At 42.9% G+C, this 14,374-nt stretch overlaps 1 protein-coding gene across 1 annotated transcript; it reads right to left on the bottom strand.

Moving 5' to 3' along the window:
- Nucleotides 1-392: 392 nt before the first annotated feature.
- On the bottom strand, nucleotides 393-14,027 carry LOC109194202 (multidrug and toxin extrusion protein 1). Its single transcript, XM_003448022.5, has 16 exons — nucleotides 13,719-14,027; nucleotides 13,109-13,210; nucleotides 12,952-13,020; nucleotides 12,581-12,729; nucleotides 10,842-10,884; nucleotides 9,993-10,037; nucleotides 9,787-9,884; nucleotides 5,038-5,135; nucleotides 4,448-4,629; nucleotides 4,256-4,364; nucleotides 2,612-2,687; nucleotides 2,235-2,304; nucleotides 2,009-2,141; nucleotides 955-1,049; nucleotides 814-877; nucleotides 393-740 (listed from the first exon to the last, which is right to left on the bottom strand). The coding sequence occupies exons 1-16, from the start codon at nucleotides 13,899-13,901 to the stop codon at nucleotides 496-498; spliced, it is 1,761 nt and encodes a 586-aa protein (XP_003448070.1). The 5' UTR covers nucleotides 13,902-14,027; the 3' UTR covers nucleotides 393-495.
- Nucleotides 14,028-14,374: the final 347 nt, after the last annotated feature.

Here is a 14,374-nt window from a genome sequence, read left to right as displayed (position 1 = left end):
CCCAATCAGCCAGGGTTTCGGGTGAGCTCATTGTGAAACCTGGCCCCACCCTATCATGTGAATTCCTGAGGTCAGATGGCCCAGAGTGTGAGTGGGTGTTAAGGCGTCTGGGGAGGGAACTCAAAACTGGATTATAGATTATTTGAATAGAGCTTTTTAAAACTACTAGTTCATAGGCAAAAGGTTTGTAATTTGTATTATACAAATTACAGCGATTTCCCTTAGATGTGGATTCTTATTCTGTTTGCAACAAATTTTGTATTAATAAAAGATTTGAAAGAATTTTGTAGTTTTCATTATTGATGTTATTAAAAGAACTACAAATCAGGGTAGTAGCTTAAAAATATGTGTTGGCTTTACTCGCTTAAATTAGATTCTGTGTACTTAAAAAATATTTCTGGATTCAAACAAATTTATTTCGTGCAACCACTTGTCATAAAAAATTTGAGTAAATTGAACAAAACATTTTTTTCAGTGTACATTTAACCCATTACATCATTTGAGCAGCGGAGTGAGGACGGTGTTGGTAATGATTCCAGCAGCGAGGATGAGGATCATGATGAGTATCGCCAGGCCGCGCCGTAACACCAGCTGTGACACCGACAGAACATCTCCCACTGTAGTGGTGTTGGTGGTTTTACTCTCTTCTGGTATTTGCACCTCCATGTATACGTGGTCCACCCCAGCGCTCTCACCACTGGATGCAATAGTACTGATTGGGGTCTGGATGTGATTAGATTCTAGGGTTTAGAAAGAGAAGTATTAATAAGACACTGTAATAACGGGAATGTTTCAGCCAGTTTGCCCACTCACCTCTATTTTCCATCTTGATCGTGTCTTTTTCTTCTTTGACGCAGACTCCTGCTCGCACTTTGGCCTGATCAGACACAACAGTTAATGTCATGCTTTGATGAATTAAAGTGTGATAAACTGTCAATAGATGCAGGTGCGCACCTCTTCAGCAGCCTTCTTCCAATCGAGTCTGCACAAAAATGTGATGAAAAAGATCGACTGCACTAACACGCAAACCGTAAGGCCTGTCCAAAATCCTACAGCAGAAAAAATAGAAGAAGAGGAGTTGTAATGGTTTTCCTGATAAGCAGGAAGTACAGCTAATTTCTGACTGCAGCACACATTTGTCACAATCCACCTGTAACCTGAAAGACACAACATACAGTGGTTATTCAGCTGGAATAAACAGGCTTGAACCTTCTGTCGTGTGTGCATGTGTCACTTCTAAATTCACACAAGTCTAAGACATCCTAGTGAAAATCATTCTACTTTTACGATGCACATACATTTTTTTTATTTTTCTGTTCCTCACATCGTCTTCAGGCTGCACCTGTTTCATTTATTCGGACCCACGAAATGCCCAGTTGGGGTCATTTTAGCGTCTGGTTTCTGTTAAGTTTATGTTCAGTCTATTAATATGTTAAGTTACAACTGTTAACAACCAGTATCGCCTGATCCTCACCAGGTTCTAACATTATTTAAATACAACTTTAGATGAATAGGAGCATCTGATGTATTATGATAAATCTTTAGCAAAAACTAAGCCAAAAACGCAGAAGCAAGGTGCTTTGCTTGGGATCGTGATTATGGTGTGCATTGAAGTTTGCATGGCCCAACATCTCGACTTTATTCTTGTCTGTCCAAAGAACATTGATCTATCAGATGCAATATTGCAAACGTAATCCATGCTGCTATGTTCACTTTGGACAGAAGAGACTTTCTTCTGTCAAACCTTGATGGACAGCAGCAAATGCTTCCCCAAAGTCATTGCTGATGTCTTTCCTCCCTGGTATTATTATAACATACTCGACTAGAAAACTACTAAAATGTCTGGTTTTATTTAATGAATATAATAAGATTAATTGTTATTATATAAAATTATGGATAAATAAAGTATGGCATATCTTATTTTCTCTTATCTTGAATATGTCACATCAGTCCACTGCTGTGAAGGAAAACAAAGGAACTTGGAATGACACCCTCACTCAGTCCTCACCTACAACCCCCATTTTGGCTGCAAACATCAGGGACACACCAGTGGGTAAGCCAATAAAGTAGTACCCGACCAGGTTACACAGAGCACCAACCGACTGTTTTCCGACTCCTCTGACAACTCCTCCAGCCACACCCTGTAAACACAAACACAGATTTCTCTGAATCACATTTTATATTTGACAATATCAGCCTGAAATGTCGATCACTGCTGTAAAATCATTTCTTACCGCAACTGCATCGGCCAGATGCAAGAAACTAAATATCAACATGACATCAGAAACCCTCTGCAAAATATCGCTAAAAAATGTGCAGGTTCAGCTTGAGTACATCTGTCTGTACATTCACAAATATCGTCAAACATCACGAACATATGAAACTTTATGAAAACAAGACCTTTAATACAATGGGACACATGTACAATGAAATTATTTGATTTTAGCATTCACATAGGCTTGTTTTAGTTAACTGAAATGGGATAACAAGGGCAACATGTTTCTGGGACAAAGGGGTAAATGATTATCTTGAATAATACATGCAATTAAAGATGCAATAAATAAGAGAGGAACTCTTCCTGGAATCAAGGTTAAAGGTCAAAGATACTTACGGCTCTGATGTGAAAATGTATCCGATGACATCCTTTGAGACGCCAAAAATAATACTAACAAAGCATGCAATTATGACTGCAATGAGAAAAACCATTTAAATATTAAAATCACAGGAAAAACACAGAAAAACAAGGAACACAAAGGTGTCCAACTTTACAGTTTATATATAGTCGTGGTGAAAAATGTACTGTAATTTCATTATTCTTCTTTTTCCAAAGTGGAACGATTGTACAGCATTCATGTTTAACAACAAAAACAAGAGATGGGGCTACAAGTTGAATTTATGTTAACACTCTCAAACCTGAACCATGAAATAACCAGAAATCTTTATTTTTTTGATAATGGAGTGTATGTTGAACCTTTAGACAAAATATATATCAAAATTAAATCAGCATATATGATTTTTAACTTGAATCACATTCGCCATATGAGCAATATTTTTGCAACTTCGTCATTAAAAATGTCTCATGCAATTTAAATCATTTTGGGGGGGTGAAAAAAAGTCACGCTGATGTTCACAAAAAGGCATGTATCAAATACGATACGCTGGGATTTAAAGGGTTCAATTTTAATTAATCCATGCAGGCTCAAAATTACATGAAGTATACATAGTCCACAAATTTATTGCAGTTTATTCAACACGTGTTCTGATGCATATCAACTACATACTATTTTGCCCAGGGTCAGGTAAACAAATTTGCCAGTGAAACTGGTCCATAATTTGGTGATTTACACATTTGCTTTACAAGCAAAAGGTCACTGGTTCAATTTCAACTGGAGACAAATCCCCTTTGGGACTGTGTCAGGATGGGTATCCGGCATAAAACTGCCAGATCAATCATGCAAAGCTACCCCCTGTGGTGACGGAACAGCTATGGACCCTGTATGGGTTGTGGAGGTACTCAAACTTCCTCCCAGACCAAAGAAATGTATGTTGGGTTAGTTAATGGCTCTAATGTCACTGTATACATGAATATGAATGGTTGTCTATCTCTGAGTTGGCCCTGTGATGGACTTGGCACCTTGGGTCCACCATTTATCTACCATTAATTGGATAAGCTGTTGGAAGATGGCTGGATGGATGAATAGTTCATTTATTCATTCATTCATTCCATTCATTCGCTTCCACTTATCCTTTTCAGGGTCGTGGGGGGCGCTGGAGCCTATCCCAGCTGTCATAGGGCAAGAGGCGGGGTACACCCTGGACAGGTCGCCAGTCTGTCGCAGGGCCAACACACAGCCCTGCGACAGACTGGCGCTCACATTCACTCACACATTCACACCTAGTGACAATTTGGATTATCCAATTAACCTATTCCCACAAGCTGCATGTCTTTGGACGGTGGGAGGAAGCCGGAGTACCCAGAGGGAACCCACGCAAACACGGGGAGAGCATGCAAACTCCACACAGAAAGTGGAATTGAACTCAGGACCTTCTTGCTGTGCGGCAACAGTGCTAACCACCGAGCCACCGTGCTGCCCTTAGTTCATTTATATTTTATGAAATGTATTCTTATTCATATTCTTATGTCATGAAGCTCAGCATGAAATAAAACTAATCCTGCTACTGCTCAGTTAGCAGTATTTTTACTTTTTTCTGTTCATTTAACACAGACAATAATACTTAGTGTGTCGGTTCTTACATGCACAGATGATGGGGACTTTGCTTGACAGCTTGGCCTGCTCGATGTTTCCTGCACCAAGTGCGTTCCCAACCCGTACACTGGCAGCACCAGAGACTCCTAGTGGAAACTATGGGAAAAATCCATGTGTAATTCCAAAATGTAACGCCAAGTCAGCATACAAGCAAAACTCAAAAGGTTCACTGGAGTTACCATGTATGCTATAACAGCCAGTTCGTAGGATATCGAGTGAGCTCCCAACTCGGCCTCACTGATCACACCGGCCAGGAATCCTCCCAATTCAACCACCCACCACTCCAGACAGAGCATGAGCATGCTGGGGACAGCCAGCTGGACAAAGGGTCCCCACTCCTGGAGACAATCGAGGGACCAACCTGTGGGTGACTCTATATGTCATCTTTCAAACTATTGGTTTAAATTATGATTTAATTATGGGCCTCGGATCAACAATTATTAATGAGGAACTTGCATAAATCAGACATTACTATTAATCATTATTTAAATCCCACACATTTTAACTATTACAGATATGTCTTGAAGTTTATTGGAACCGCAGAGTTAAAGAATAACCTCTCCCCCACACTGTTATAGAGTATGACTATTTTTTTCAAACATTAAACTCTGGAGTGTTTATAATGGAAAACTTCAGGTATGAAAGGTCACAAAGCTGAATGATGCAACATGGTGAAATTACTGGACAGAATTGGAAATAAGGCGAATGACACAGCAAAATAAAAACATTTCAGCAAGTTCAGGATCCCCATAGAAGTAAAATGACTGACCTGCCCATGTGGCCTTATGCAGACCTCTCAAGTACATGTAAATGAATAAGACTGATGCCAACAAATACTGGGAGATGGCACTGGCTGCTGCTGATCCACTGGAAGATAAAAACATTACAGATCAAAAGAAAGAAAAAAAAAAAAAATTAATGCTCCATATTTGAGAAACCGCTTCCAGCTCCTTGCTGCGGAAGGAAATAACAACGAAAACCCAGATACACTCTGGGATGAGCTGAAAGAGGCTGTGGTCGGTGCAGCAGAATCGAAGATTGGTCGCCGACGGGTCGGCTTCAAGGAGCGCTGGATCTCCGACCGTTCATGGGAACTTATAGATCAACGTCGCTTGGCGAAGTCAGTTCGGGACCAGGTGGCCTCTGACCCACATGCTTCTGCAGACCAGCGTGAGAGGGCCATGGCCACCTAGTTGGCTATGCATGTGCCCGCATTCCTGTCATGATCAACCAACAACGTGCTGAAGAGATGGAGAATTTTACATATCTTGGCAGCATCATCTCGAATGACGGGGTCTCTGATCAGGATGTTGACGCCAGAGTAGGGAAGGCAGTTGGTGTCCTGCGACGTCTCCAACCTATTTGGAACTCGACCTCCCTGAATGTTAGGGTCAAGATCAGACTACTTAACTCTATCGTCTTCCCTACTGCACTTTACGCTAGTGAAACCTGGCGCTCAACAAGTGCAATTATTCAACACCTGAACGTGCTTCAACAACGTGGCCTGCGGCGAATCCTGAGAATTTCCTACCGGGACCGAATAACAAATGAGGAGGTCCTACGAAGAGCAGGCACCCGCCCATTAGCCGATGTTGTTGCAGAAAGGCGCTTCCGCTTTGCGGGCCATATTTTACGCCTACCCCTCATCGCCCAGCTAAGATTGCCATGACATGACGTCCACGCACTGGCAAGCGAAAGCAAGGCCGACCAAAGACCACATGGCGTCGAACATTCATGGACGATCTGAGAACTGTCGATATTGCCTGGGGTGAAGCTGAAGCAGTCGCTGCTGACCGACATTGATGGAGATCACTAGCTGCCGATGCGCCGCCTGGCGTAGGAGGAACTAAGTGCTAAAGTGCTCCATATTTACAGGTGACAATTCAAACACCCTAAGATAGTCTTCAGCCCCCTGTAACCCTGTAAAAGGACAAGTGAAAGAGAATGGATGGATGAATGGATGGATGGATGGATGGATTGATGGGTTTTGAATTTGCTGTTAGTTCATTATTCCTTTTGGGTTTTTGAGAAATGAGCAATTTCTGGGGATAGGTTTATTGGATAATCCAAATTGCCACTAGGTGTGAATGTGCGAGTGAATGTGAGTGTGAATGGTTGTCTGTTCCTGTGTGTTGGCCCTGCGACAGACTGGCGACCTGTCCAGGGTTTACCCCGCCTCTCACCCTATGACAGCTGGGATAGGCTCCAGCGCCCCCCGCGACCCTGAAAAGGATAAGCGGAAGTGAATGGATGGATGGATTTATATTCATGTTCTACATTATGTTATATTTTTTTTCAATAGTGTTGCTTTGTATTTCCTTGTGCTTATGGGTTTTATAGTCTTCTGAACCCTGATATTGATTTCTTATTAGATAGATGTTGTTTGCTTCAGTCTTGTTATTCTATTAATCTTTTTGTTTTTCCTCTTGTCCTGTTTAGTTGTGTTAAAATTGGTTAGTTGTGAGCATTCTATATTTTCTCTGAGTGGTCTTTATTTATCCTTCTTAGTGGTGTTTCTGTTAATTCTTGTAGTGATGTTTAATTATTATTCATTGAACATGACATTCGTATCTTTAATGATTTCTGAACATCTGGGGTTTTCAGGCTTGCTTTCATGTATTCTCTATGTATTCTCTGTCTTTTTGAGCCTTGTAACCACTTGTTCTTTGACACTAAAAATATTACTATGCTCAAGCTCTTGATGTCACGGTCCTGGATCGGTGACCTAGTGTTTTGTGTATTATTGTTGTTATTCTATGATTTCGTCTTTGTATATGACTTCTAGTGTTCTGAGGTCTGTTTTTGTATTTTAGTTTTGAGGTTTTGTTGTTCGGATCAGGGACCAGACAAAGAATTGCCCCTGGTGAGAGGCGTCGGACTGGGGTGGGTATCTTGGTATCCCCTCGGCTTGCTGCTGGTATGTTGGGGTTTCTCCCAGTGGACGAGAGGGTTTGTTCCCTTTGCCTTCGGGTCAGGGAACAGGTCCTGACTGTCGTCTGTGCTTATGCGCCAAGCGGCAGTTCAGAGTACCCAGCCTTCTTGGAGTCCCTGAGTGGGGCACTGGAGGGTGCTCCTCCTGGGGACTCTGTTGTCCTACTGGGAGACTTCAACGCTCAGGTGGGTAACGACAGTGAGACCTGGAAGGGCGTGATTGGGAGGAACGGCCTCCCGGATCTGAACCCGAGTGGTGTTTTGTTATTGGACTTCTGTGCAAACCACAGTTTGGCCATAACGAACACCATGTTCGAACATAAGAGTGTCCATAAGTGCACGTGGCACCAGGACAGTCTAGGCCACAGGTCGATAATCGATTTTGTAATCGTATCATCAGACCTGAGGCCATGTTTTGGACACTTGGGTAAAGAGAGGGTCTGAGCTGTCAACTGATCACCACCTGGTGGTGAGTTGGATCAGGTGGTGAGAGAGAACGCTGGACAGACCTGGCGCACCCAAACGTACAATGAGGGTGTGCTGGGAACGTCTAGCAGAGGCCATGGAAAAAGACTTTCGGACTGCCTTGAAGAGATTCTGGCAAACCGTTAGGGGACTCAGGAGGGGAAAGCGGTGTTCTACCTGCACTGTGTATAGTGCAGGTGGAGTGCTGCTGACCTCGACTAAGAAAATCATTAGGCGGTGGAAGGAATACTTCGAGGACCTCCTCAATCCCACTGGCATGTCTTCCGTGGCGGAAGCAGAGCCTGGGGACGAAGGGGATTACCCGCCAATCTCTGGGGGCAAGGTCACTGAGGCAGTTAAACAACTCCTTGGTGGCAGAGCCCCTGGGGTGGACGAGGTCCGCCCCGAGTTCCTGAAGGCTCTGGATGTTGTAGGGCTGTCTTGGTTGACACGTCTCTGCAATGTTGCATGGAAATCAGGGGCAGTACCCCTGGACTGGCAGACCGGGGTGGTGGTCCCCATCTTTAAGAATGGGGACCGGAGGGTGTGTTCCAACTACAGGGGAATCACACTCCTCAGCCTCCCTGGGAAAGTCTATATAGGGTGGAGAGTTCGTCAGTTAGTCGAACCTCGGATACAGGAGGAACAATGCGGTTTTCGTTCTGGTCATGGAACACTGGACCAGTTCTTTATCCTCTCGAGGATACTCGAGGGCGCATGGGAGTTTGCCCAACCGGTCTACATGTGTTTTGTGGACTTCAACTGTGTCCCTCGGGGGGTCCTGTGGGGGGTGCTCTGGGAGTATGGGGTGTCTGGCCCATTGCTACGGGTCATTCAGTCCTTATATGACCGTTGCAAGAGCTTGGTCTGCATAGCCGGCAATAAGTCGGACTCGTTCCTGGTGGGTGATGGTCTCCGCCAGGACTGCCCTTTGTCACCGATTCTGTTCATAATTTTTATGGACAGAATTTCTAGGTGTAGCCAAGTGGCTGAAAGCTTTCACTTCGGTGGTCTTAGGATCTCATCTCTGCTTTTCGCAGATGATGTGGTCCTGCTGGCTTCATCAGGTGATGGGCTCCAGCTCGCCTTGGAACGGTTCGCAGCCGAGTGTGAAGCGGTGGGAATGAGAATCAGCACCTCCAAATCTGAGGCCATGGTCCTCAGCTGGAAAAGGGTGGAGTGCCCACTCCGGGTCAGGGACGAGACCCTGCCCCAAGTGGAGGAGTTTAACTATCTCGAGGTCTTGTTCACGATTGATGGGAGAAGGGAGCGGGAGATCGACAGACGGATTGGTACAATGGCTGCAGTGATGCGGACGCTGTACCGGTCTGTTGTGGTGAAGAGAGAGCTGAGTGTAAAAGCGAAGCTCTCAATTTACCGGTCGATCTACGTCCCTACCCTCACCTATGGTCATGAGCTGTGGGTAGTGACCGAAAGAACGAGATCGCGAATACAAGCGGCGGAAATGGGTTTCCTCCGAAGGGTGGCTGGCCTCTCCCTTAAAGATAGGATTAGAAGTTCGGCCATTTGGGAGGGGCTTAGAGTAGAGCTGCTGCTCTACGCTGAGGAGGCCCTGGGGCAGACCCAGGACACGCTGGAGAGATTATATCTCTCGGCTGGCCTGGGAACGCCTTGGTGTTCCCCCAGATAAGCTGGAGGAGGTGGCTGGGGAGAGGGAGGTCTGGGTTTCTCTGCTTGGGCTGCTGCCCCCGCGACCCGGCCCCGGATAAGCGGAAGAAAATGGATGGATGAATGGAGGTTTTGTTCTGGTGCCCCTGTGTCTAGTTCTTAGGTTTAGTTCTGTGCCCAGTCTGTTTCCTGTTTTACTTTGAAGGTCAACGTATTCTCGTCTTTGTAATTAGCGTCAGCCGTGTTTCCCACCTGTATTTAGTGTCTACGTGTGCCTCATTCAGCTCTGTGTTTTGTTTTCATGCAGTTTCTAGCTGTTTTAGTCTTTTGGGTCTGCAAAATTACCAACACACCATAAAACCTGTGGTAATTCACCTAAATTCACTGGATCATGAAGTTAGATAAAGAATTAAAAACACATATAGTTTTCTCTGACTGAATTGACAGTTACATTCAACCAACAATGTCACAGGAATGATGAAGGAAAACTTACGCAACACCCAAATCCAGCTGATGGATGAGGACGTAGTTGATTATTGCATTAAAGACATTTCCGATTGCTCCAGTTATAACTTGAGGCCATATAATTCCCTGTACACCAAAGCACAAAATATACATAATATTCATTTTAATGTTTTAAATGCACAACCAGTTATTAAAGTAATGTTGGACCATATGCATGCTTCAAAAGCACTGCACCTGATTTTGAAGATACCTCCCCTGCAGCTGGTACATGAAAGCAGCCTGAAGAAAGCAAACATTAAATTATAAGAGACTCGTTGACAGAAGTGAAGAACAAATTTGGGCACATGATTGGAACTTAGGTTAATCAGCATGTGAATATGAATATGTCAAATAATTAATAATAAATTAAAGAAATAAAATTTATTACAGATTCTATACATTTGTACACCTCCACTGCAAGTTATTAACCCTCATCCACTTTGTCTGATAGTTTATGCCTCAAAATTCAACCAAGAATAAATGAGAGGGGGGGCATCAAAGTTAGAGATTGGACAGTATAGTTGAACAATATAAACTTAAATCCCCTTAGAAACAAATACCAAGTCAAACATGATAAATGGTGAATGCACTGATTCTTATATAGTGCTTTTCTAATCTCTCAGAGCACTCAAAGTGGTTTTTACAACACGTCTCATTCACCCATCCGATCCTTAACCTCTTAAGCACCAACACCCATAGATACGGGGGCAAAAGGAACGAGATCACATTTAGGGTTAGGTGAGTGTGCTTAAGCGGTTACGTGCTTTTATCTAACATTCACACTCCAATGGATTCATTGGAGAGCAACTTGGGGTTAGTATTTTGCTGGATGATATTTGGCATGCAGACTGGAGCAGCTCAGGATCAAACTACCAATCTTGAGATTAGTAGATGACTTTCTCTACCTCTTGAGCTACAGCGATGCTCTCTGGACCTTAAATAGCACTAGATCTGTGGTTAAGACCCTCCGTTCTGGATATCAACTTGCCTTTTGTTTAAATATTCAACACCTTCCAAATCTGCATCAAATCCTATCAAACTCACCGGCAGAGCAGGCATGAAGATCTTCACATAGAGCTGGGAGAGGCTTCATGTGGAAATGAAAAGACAAAGTAAGCCTGTGACACTGATGATGGTGACATTTGACTGCACATAAAGTAAGGTTACATACCATTTTGCTTGTTCTTTTACTTCATTCTGCCTATTCCTGTTTCATGCTGTGTTAAACAACAGCTGTGTGTGACTTTAGTGTTATGCTGTAAAATAAACCCAGTGGGACCAATGATGATGCTTCCTTATTATACTTATCAGATCCAACTAATCCCAAATAGTTTAGACAAACTGAAAATGCATCTCAGGTCTCGGGATGTTAATTATCTTTTTAAAAGTTTTTGGCAGCTTTATCCAAAAGTCGAGGCACAGTAACAATGTGACAAAGACAGCACGTGGTTTAAGTAGTGTTGGGTTGTAAACCTGTACAAGGATCTACTGAATTATTTCTCACAGGTCAGAAATGTGTGCAGTAAGAACCAGCACACATTTCCATGCATTTCCACCGCTGAGTTAACAGCTGGTTTCTGCTGCTACAGGTGGTCAATCTATGAGCCACTGCAGGTATAATGTGCTTTTCGATTACTGCATTACAGTGATCCCTCGTTTATCTTGAGTTACGTTCTAAAAATATGTTGTTTTCAGGCTGTAAAACCCCTCACTACACACTTTATACACTTTTCCCAGACAGGCATGAACATTTTCACACTTTTCTCTCCTGTTTAAACACTCTCAAAGTTCAAACCTTCATAGAAAAATAAGCCCAGTATTATAGAATGAAACCAAAGACCAAACCCTGTTTTCAGGTCCAGAACATGGGAATAGAGCAGCTGCCAGAGAATTCAACATTAATGAATCAATGGTACGGAAGTAGAGGAAGCAAGAACAATGAGTTGAGTAAAGTTTGAATTATCTGACTGTTTTGTTTTGCCTAATGCACTTTATAATCCGGTGTGCCTTATGGTCTGAAAAATACGGTAACTTCTACCGTCCTTTAGCATGTCCAGAAGTCCAACTTTTTGTGTGATGGTTAGCATCTTCCTCTGCCTTTCGGGTGCTACCGCAGGTGCCTTTGACGGTGCAAAACGTTTCGTCGACATTGTTGTGTTTGTTGGGGAGAAAACTTACAAACATACAGTACAGAACTTCAGAGTCACACAGCTAGCGATCGAAGATTTATGTAAATTCGACAAGCTGAATGCATTCTGTACTGTACAGGAGACACGGTGTTCTGGGAATCCATCCTACCTGAAAAAACATCCTACCCAATGTTTCTGCGCAGACGTGCCGCATGTGCACAACACCAACGCCGAATTAACTTCTTTTTCTCTCACCCATCCGCAATACTTCTTAAGGTTATGGTTATGCTTAGGGTTATGGTTAGGGGTAGGGTTAGGTTTAGTCGCAAGTCACCGTCAAATTACAATACGGGTAGGACGTTTTCTCAGAGTAGGACTGACAATGGTCTACAGCCAATCATGACGCAGAACACAATGTGCTGTAGAAACAAAAAAACAAAAACAAAAAAACATGCAATTCAACAAAAAGATCCGCGAAACAGCGAGTCCGCGAAAGGTGAACCGCGTTATACCGAGGGACCACTGTACTTTTTGCACAAACTAACAGTGCTTGGCATTTTGCATAACTTGAGTTTCTTTAAGGGTGAGACAGACACATGCTCAGCAGTGTCACAACATCCGCGCGTCTGTTTTTGCTGGTTAATAACGGCTCACCTGGCGACCTCTGGACTCTGTTTGACAGCAAGTAGGAGAGGTTCAGTGTTGATGAGGATGGCCCAACAAGGGAAACAGGCCAGCAGCAGAATCAGAACTCCCCTCTGGAGAATCACACCCACACGCTTCAAGTTACCGCTCCCATACGTCTGCGTGAAACAGGTAGACAGACGCTCGGGTGAGAAAAGTTGGAAAACACAGAATCCCACCAAAGAACGAGGGTATGACTGATCAAAGAAAAATAACTCCACACAAAAGCTCAGTGTTGAGATGTTTAAAAGGGGATTCCAGGAGAACCTGGGAACCCAGCTGTGCTGCTTGTGTTTGTCTTGGTTACACAAATACAGTGAAAGCTCCGGTGAGGACCCTACCTGAGATATGAGGGTATCACAAGTTAACGACAAACCGGTGCCAATGCAAATACCAGTGACGTTAACTACCTGCAAACAAAACACAACATGCATAAACTGGGGTAAAAATGATGCATATTTACATTTTAACAACAAAGGCACTGAAATGTCTGCTCACCGCAATTGATAATGCTACAGCTGCAAGTTCAGTTTTCCCCAGGTGACCACAGAACACCGTGCTGACAAAACTGATCATGAAAATCATCAACTGGGAAATGACCTGAAGCACAGAAGAGGAGATACTGACTCTGTGTTGTATTTAGAAATACATTTGAAGGAAAAATAAATAAGTAATGAAAACATTTAGTAACTTAAAGATGTTAAACATATAGCAAATATCTAAATTAGATAGATAGATACAGCAGCACGAAAAAGAGTAAAAATAGTAAAAACATAATCAACTGTATGTTTTGGGGGCTTAAAGAAAAGATGTAGGAATTTGATATGTAATCCAAATAATGCATAAAAAACATAGTAACATTTAAAATTAATTGATTGTGATACTAAACAGATATACACAGCACAGTCCTACAGTCTTGGAGGCCATTCAGAAACAGGACTTTCATAAATAACATTTAATGTATTTATTAATAGGACACAGTAAACCACCACATTTAAATCAAATTTCAGTTTATTGACACATGGTGCATCTTCTGTAGTAAATCAGCTACAACAGACAGAGAGTGTGACAAACTTCAAATGAGCTTCAAATTTACACACAGTCTTACCACTGGTCCCGCCAGTTTGGAAAGTTGCACAAGCTCATTGCGGTAAACTGACGGAATAAACCGAGGGACACATTTCTGGCAACAGCCTCGGGAGCTCTGAGCACAAGAAGCCGCTGCAGCTTCCTTTAAATCCTCTTTTGCTGCCTCTGTGCAATTTCCTGTTTTTTCCCCAGAAGAGTCCATAATTGAACAAATCCAGATCCTCTTCACAAACAGTTCGCCCTGATTTCTGTCATTCAGGCAGAAGAAAATGTTGATGGTTTGATAACCAGCGCAGGAGTCTGAGGAGGGGCCAGACACATACTGTCCTCCTCACCTTCCAGCCAACCAACGCTTGTCTCTGTTTAGGTGTGATTTCTGCTATTGCGAAATACTCGATACACTTCTACAAATAAAGCATCCATTTACAGTTGATCATTAAAATGACAGTTAAAAGATGCTGGTGATATTCTTTAGTAACACTTTCCAGAAGGATTAGAGCCTTTCCTCGATTGCACTGGGTCCTTCCACCTGCAAAATCCTACTTTAACTCTCACTTACAACTGTAGTGTCAAAGTTTTAATTTCTTTAGTTAACTGTAACCATTTTAAATGGTACATCTTTTTATATTTATATTGTAACAAACCGGCTCATAAGGTCCAATAAAACTGAATGAG

Source organism: Oreochromis niloticus, linkage group LG6, assembly GCF_001858045.2.
Source record: "Oreochromis niloticus isolate F11D_XX linkage group LG6, O_niloticus_UMD_NMBU, whole genome shotgun sequence".
Lineage (NCBI taxonomy): Eukaryota > Metazoa > Chordata > Actinopteri > Cichliformes > Cichlidae > Oreochromis > Oreochromis niloticus.
This window is presented reverse-complemented; position numbering and strand designations above follow the sequence as displayed.

Bases quoted from the DNA above. Each gene is read 5' to 3' on its own strand.
- LOC109194202 (XM_003448022.5), bottom strand. From the start codon at position 13,901: ATGGACTCTTCTGGGGAAAAAACAGGAAATTGCACAGAGGCAGCAAAA. The intron at 9,885-9,992 runs GTGCAGTGCTTT...TTTGGTGTACAG, and splicing joins GGAGGTATCTTCAAAATCAG to GGAATTATATGGCCTCAAGT. The intron at 4,365-4,447 runs GTAACTCCAGTG...TTTTTCCCATAG, and splicing joins TGGCTGTTATAGCATACATG to TTTCCACTAGGAGTCTCTGG.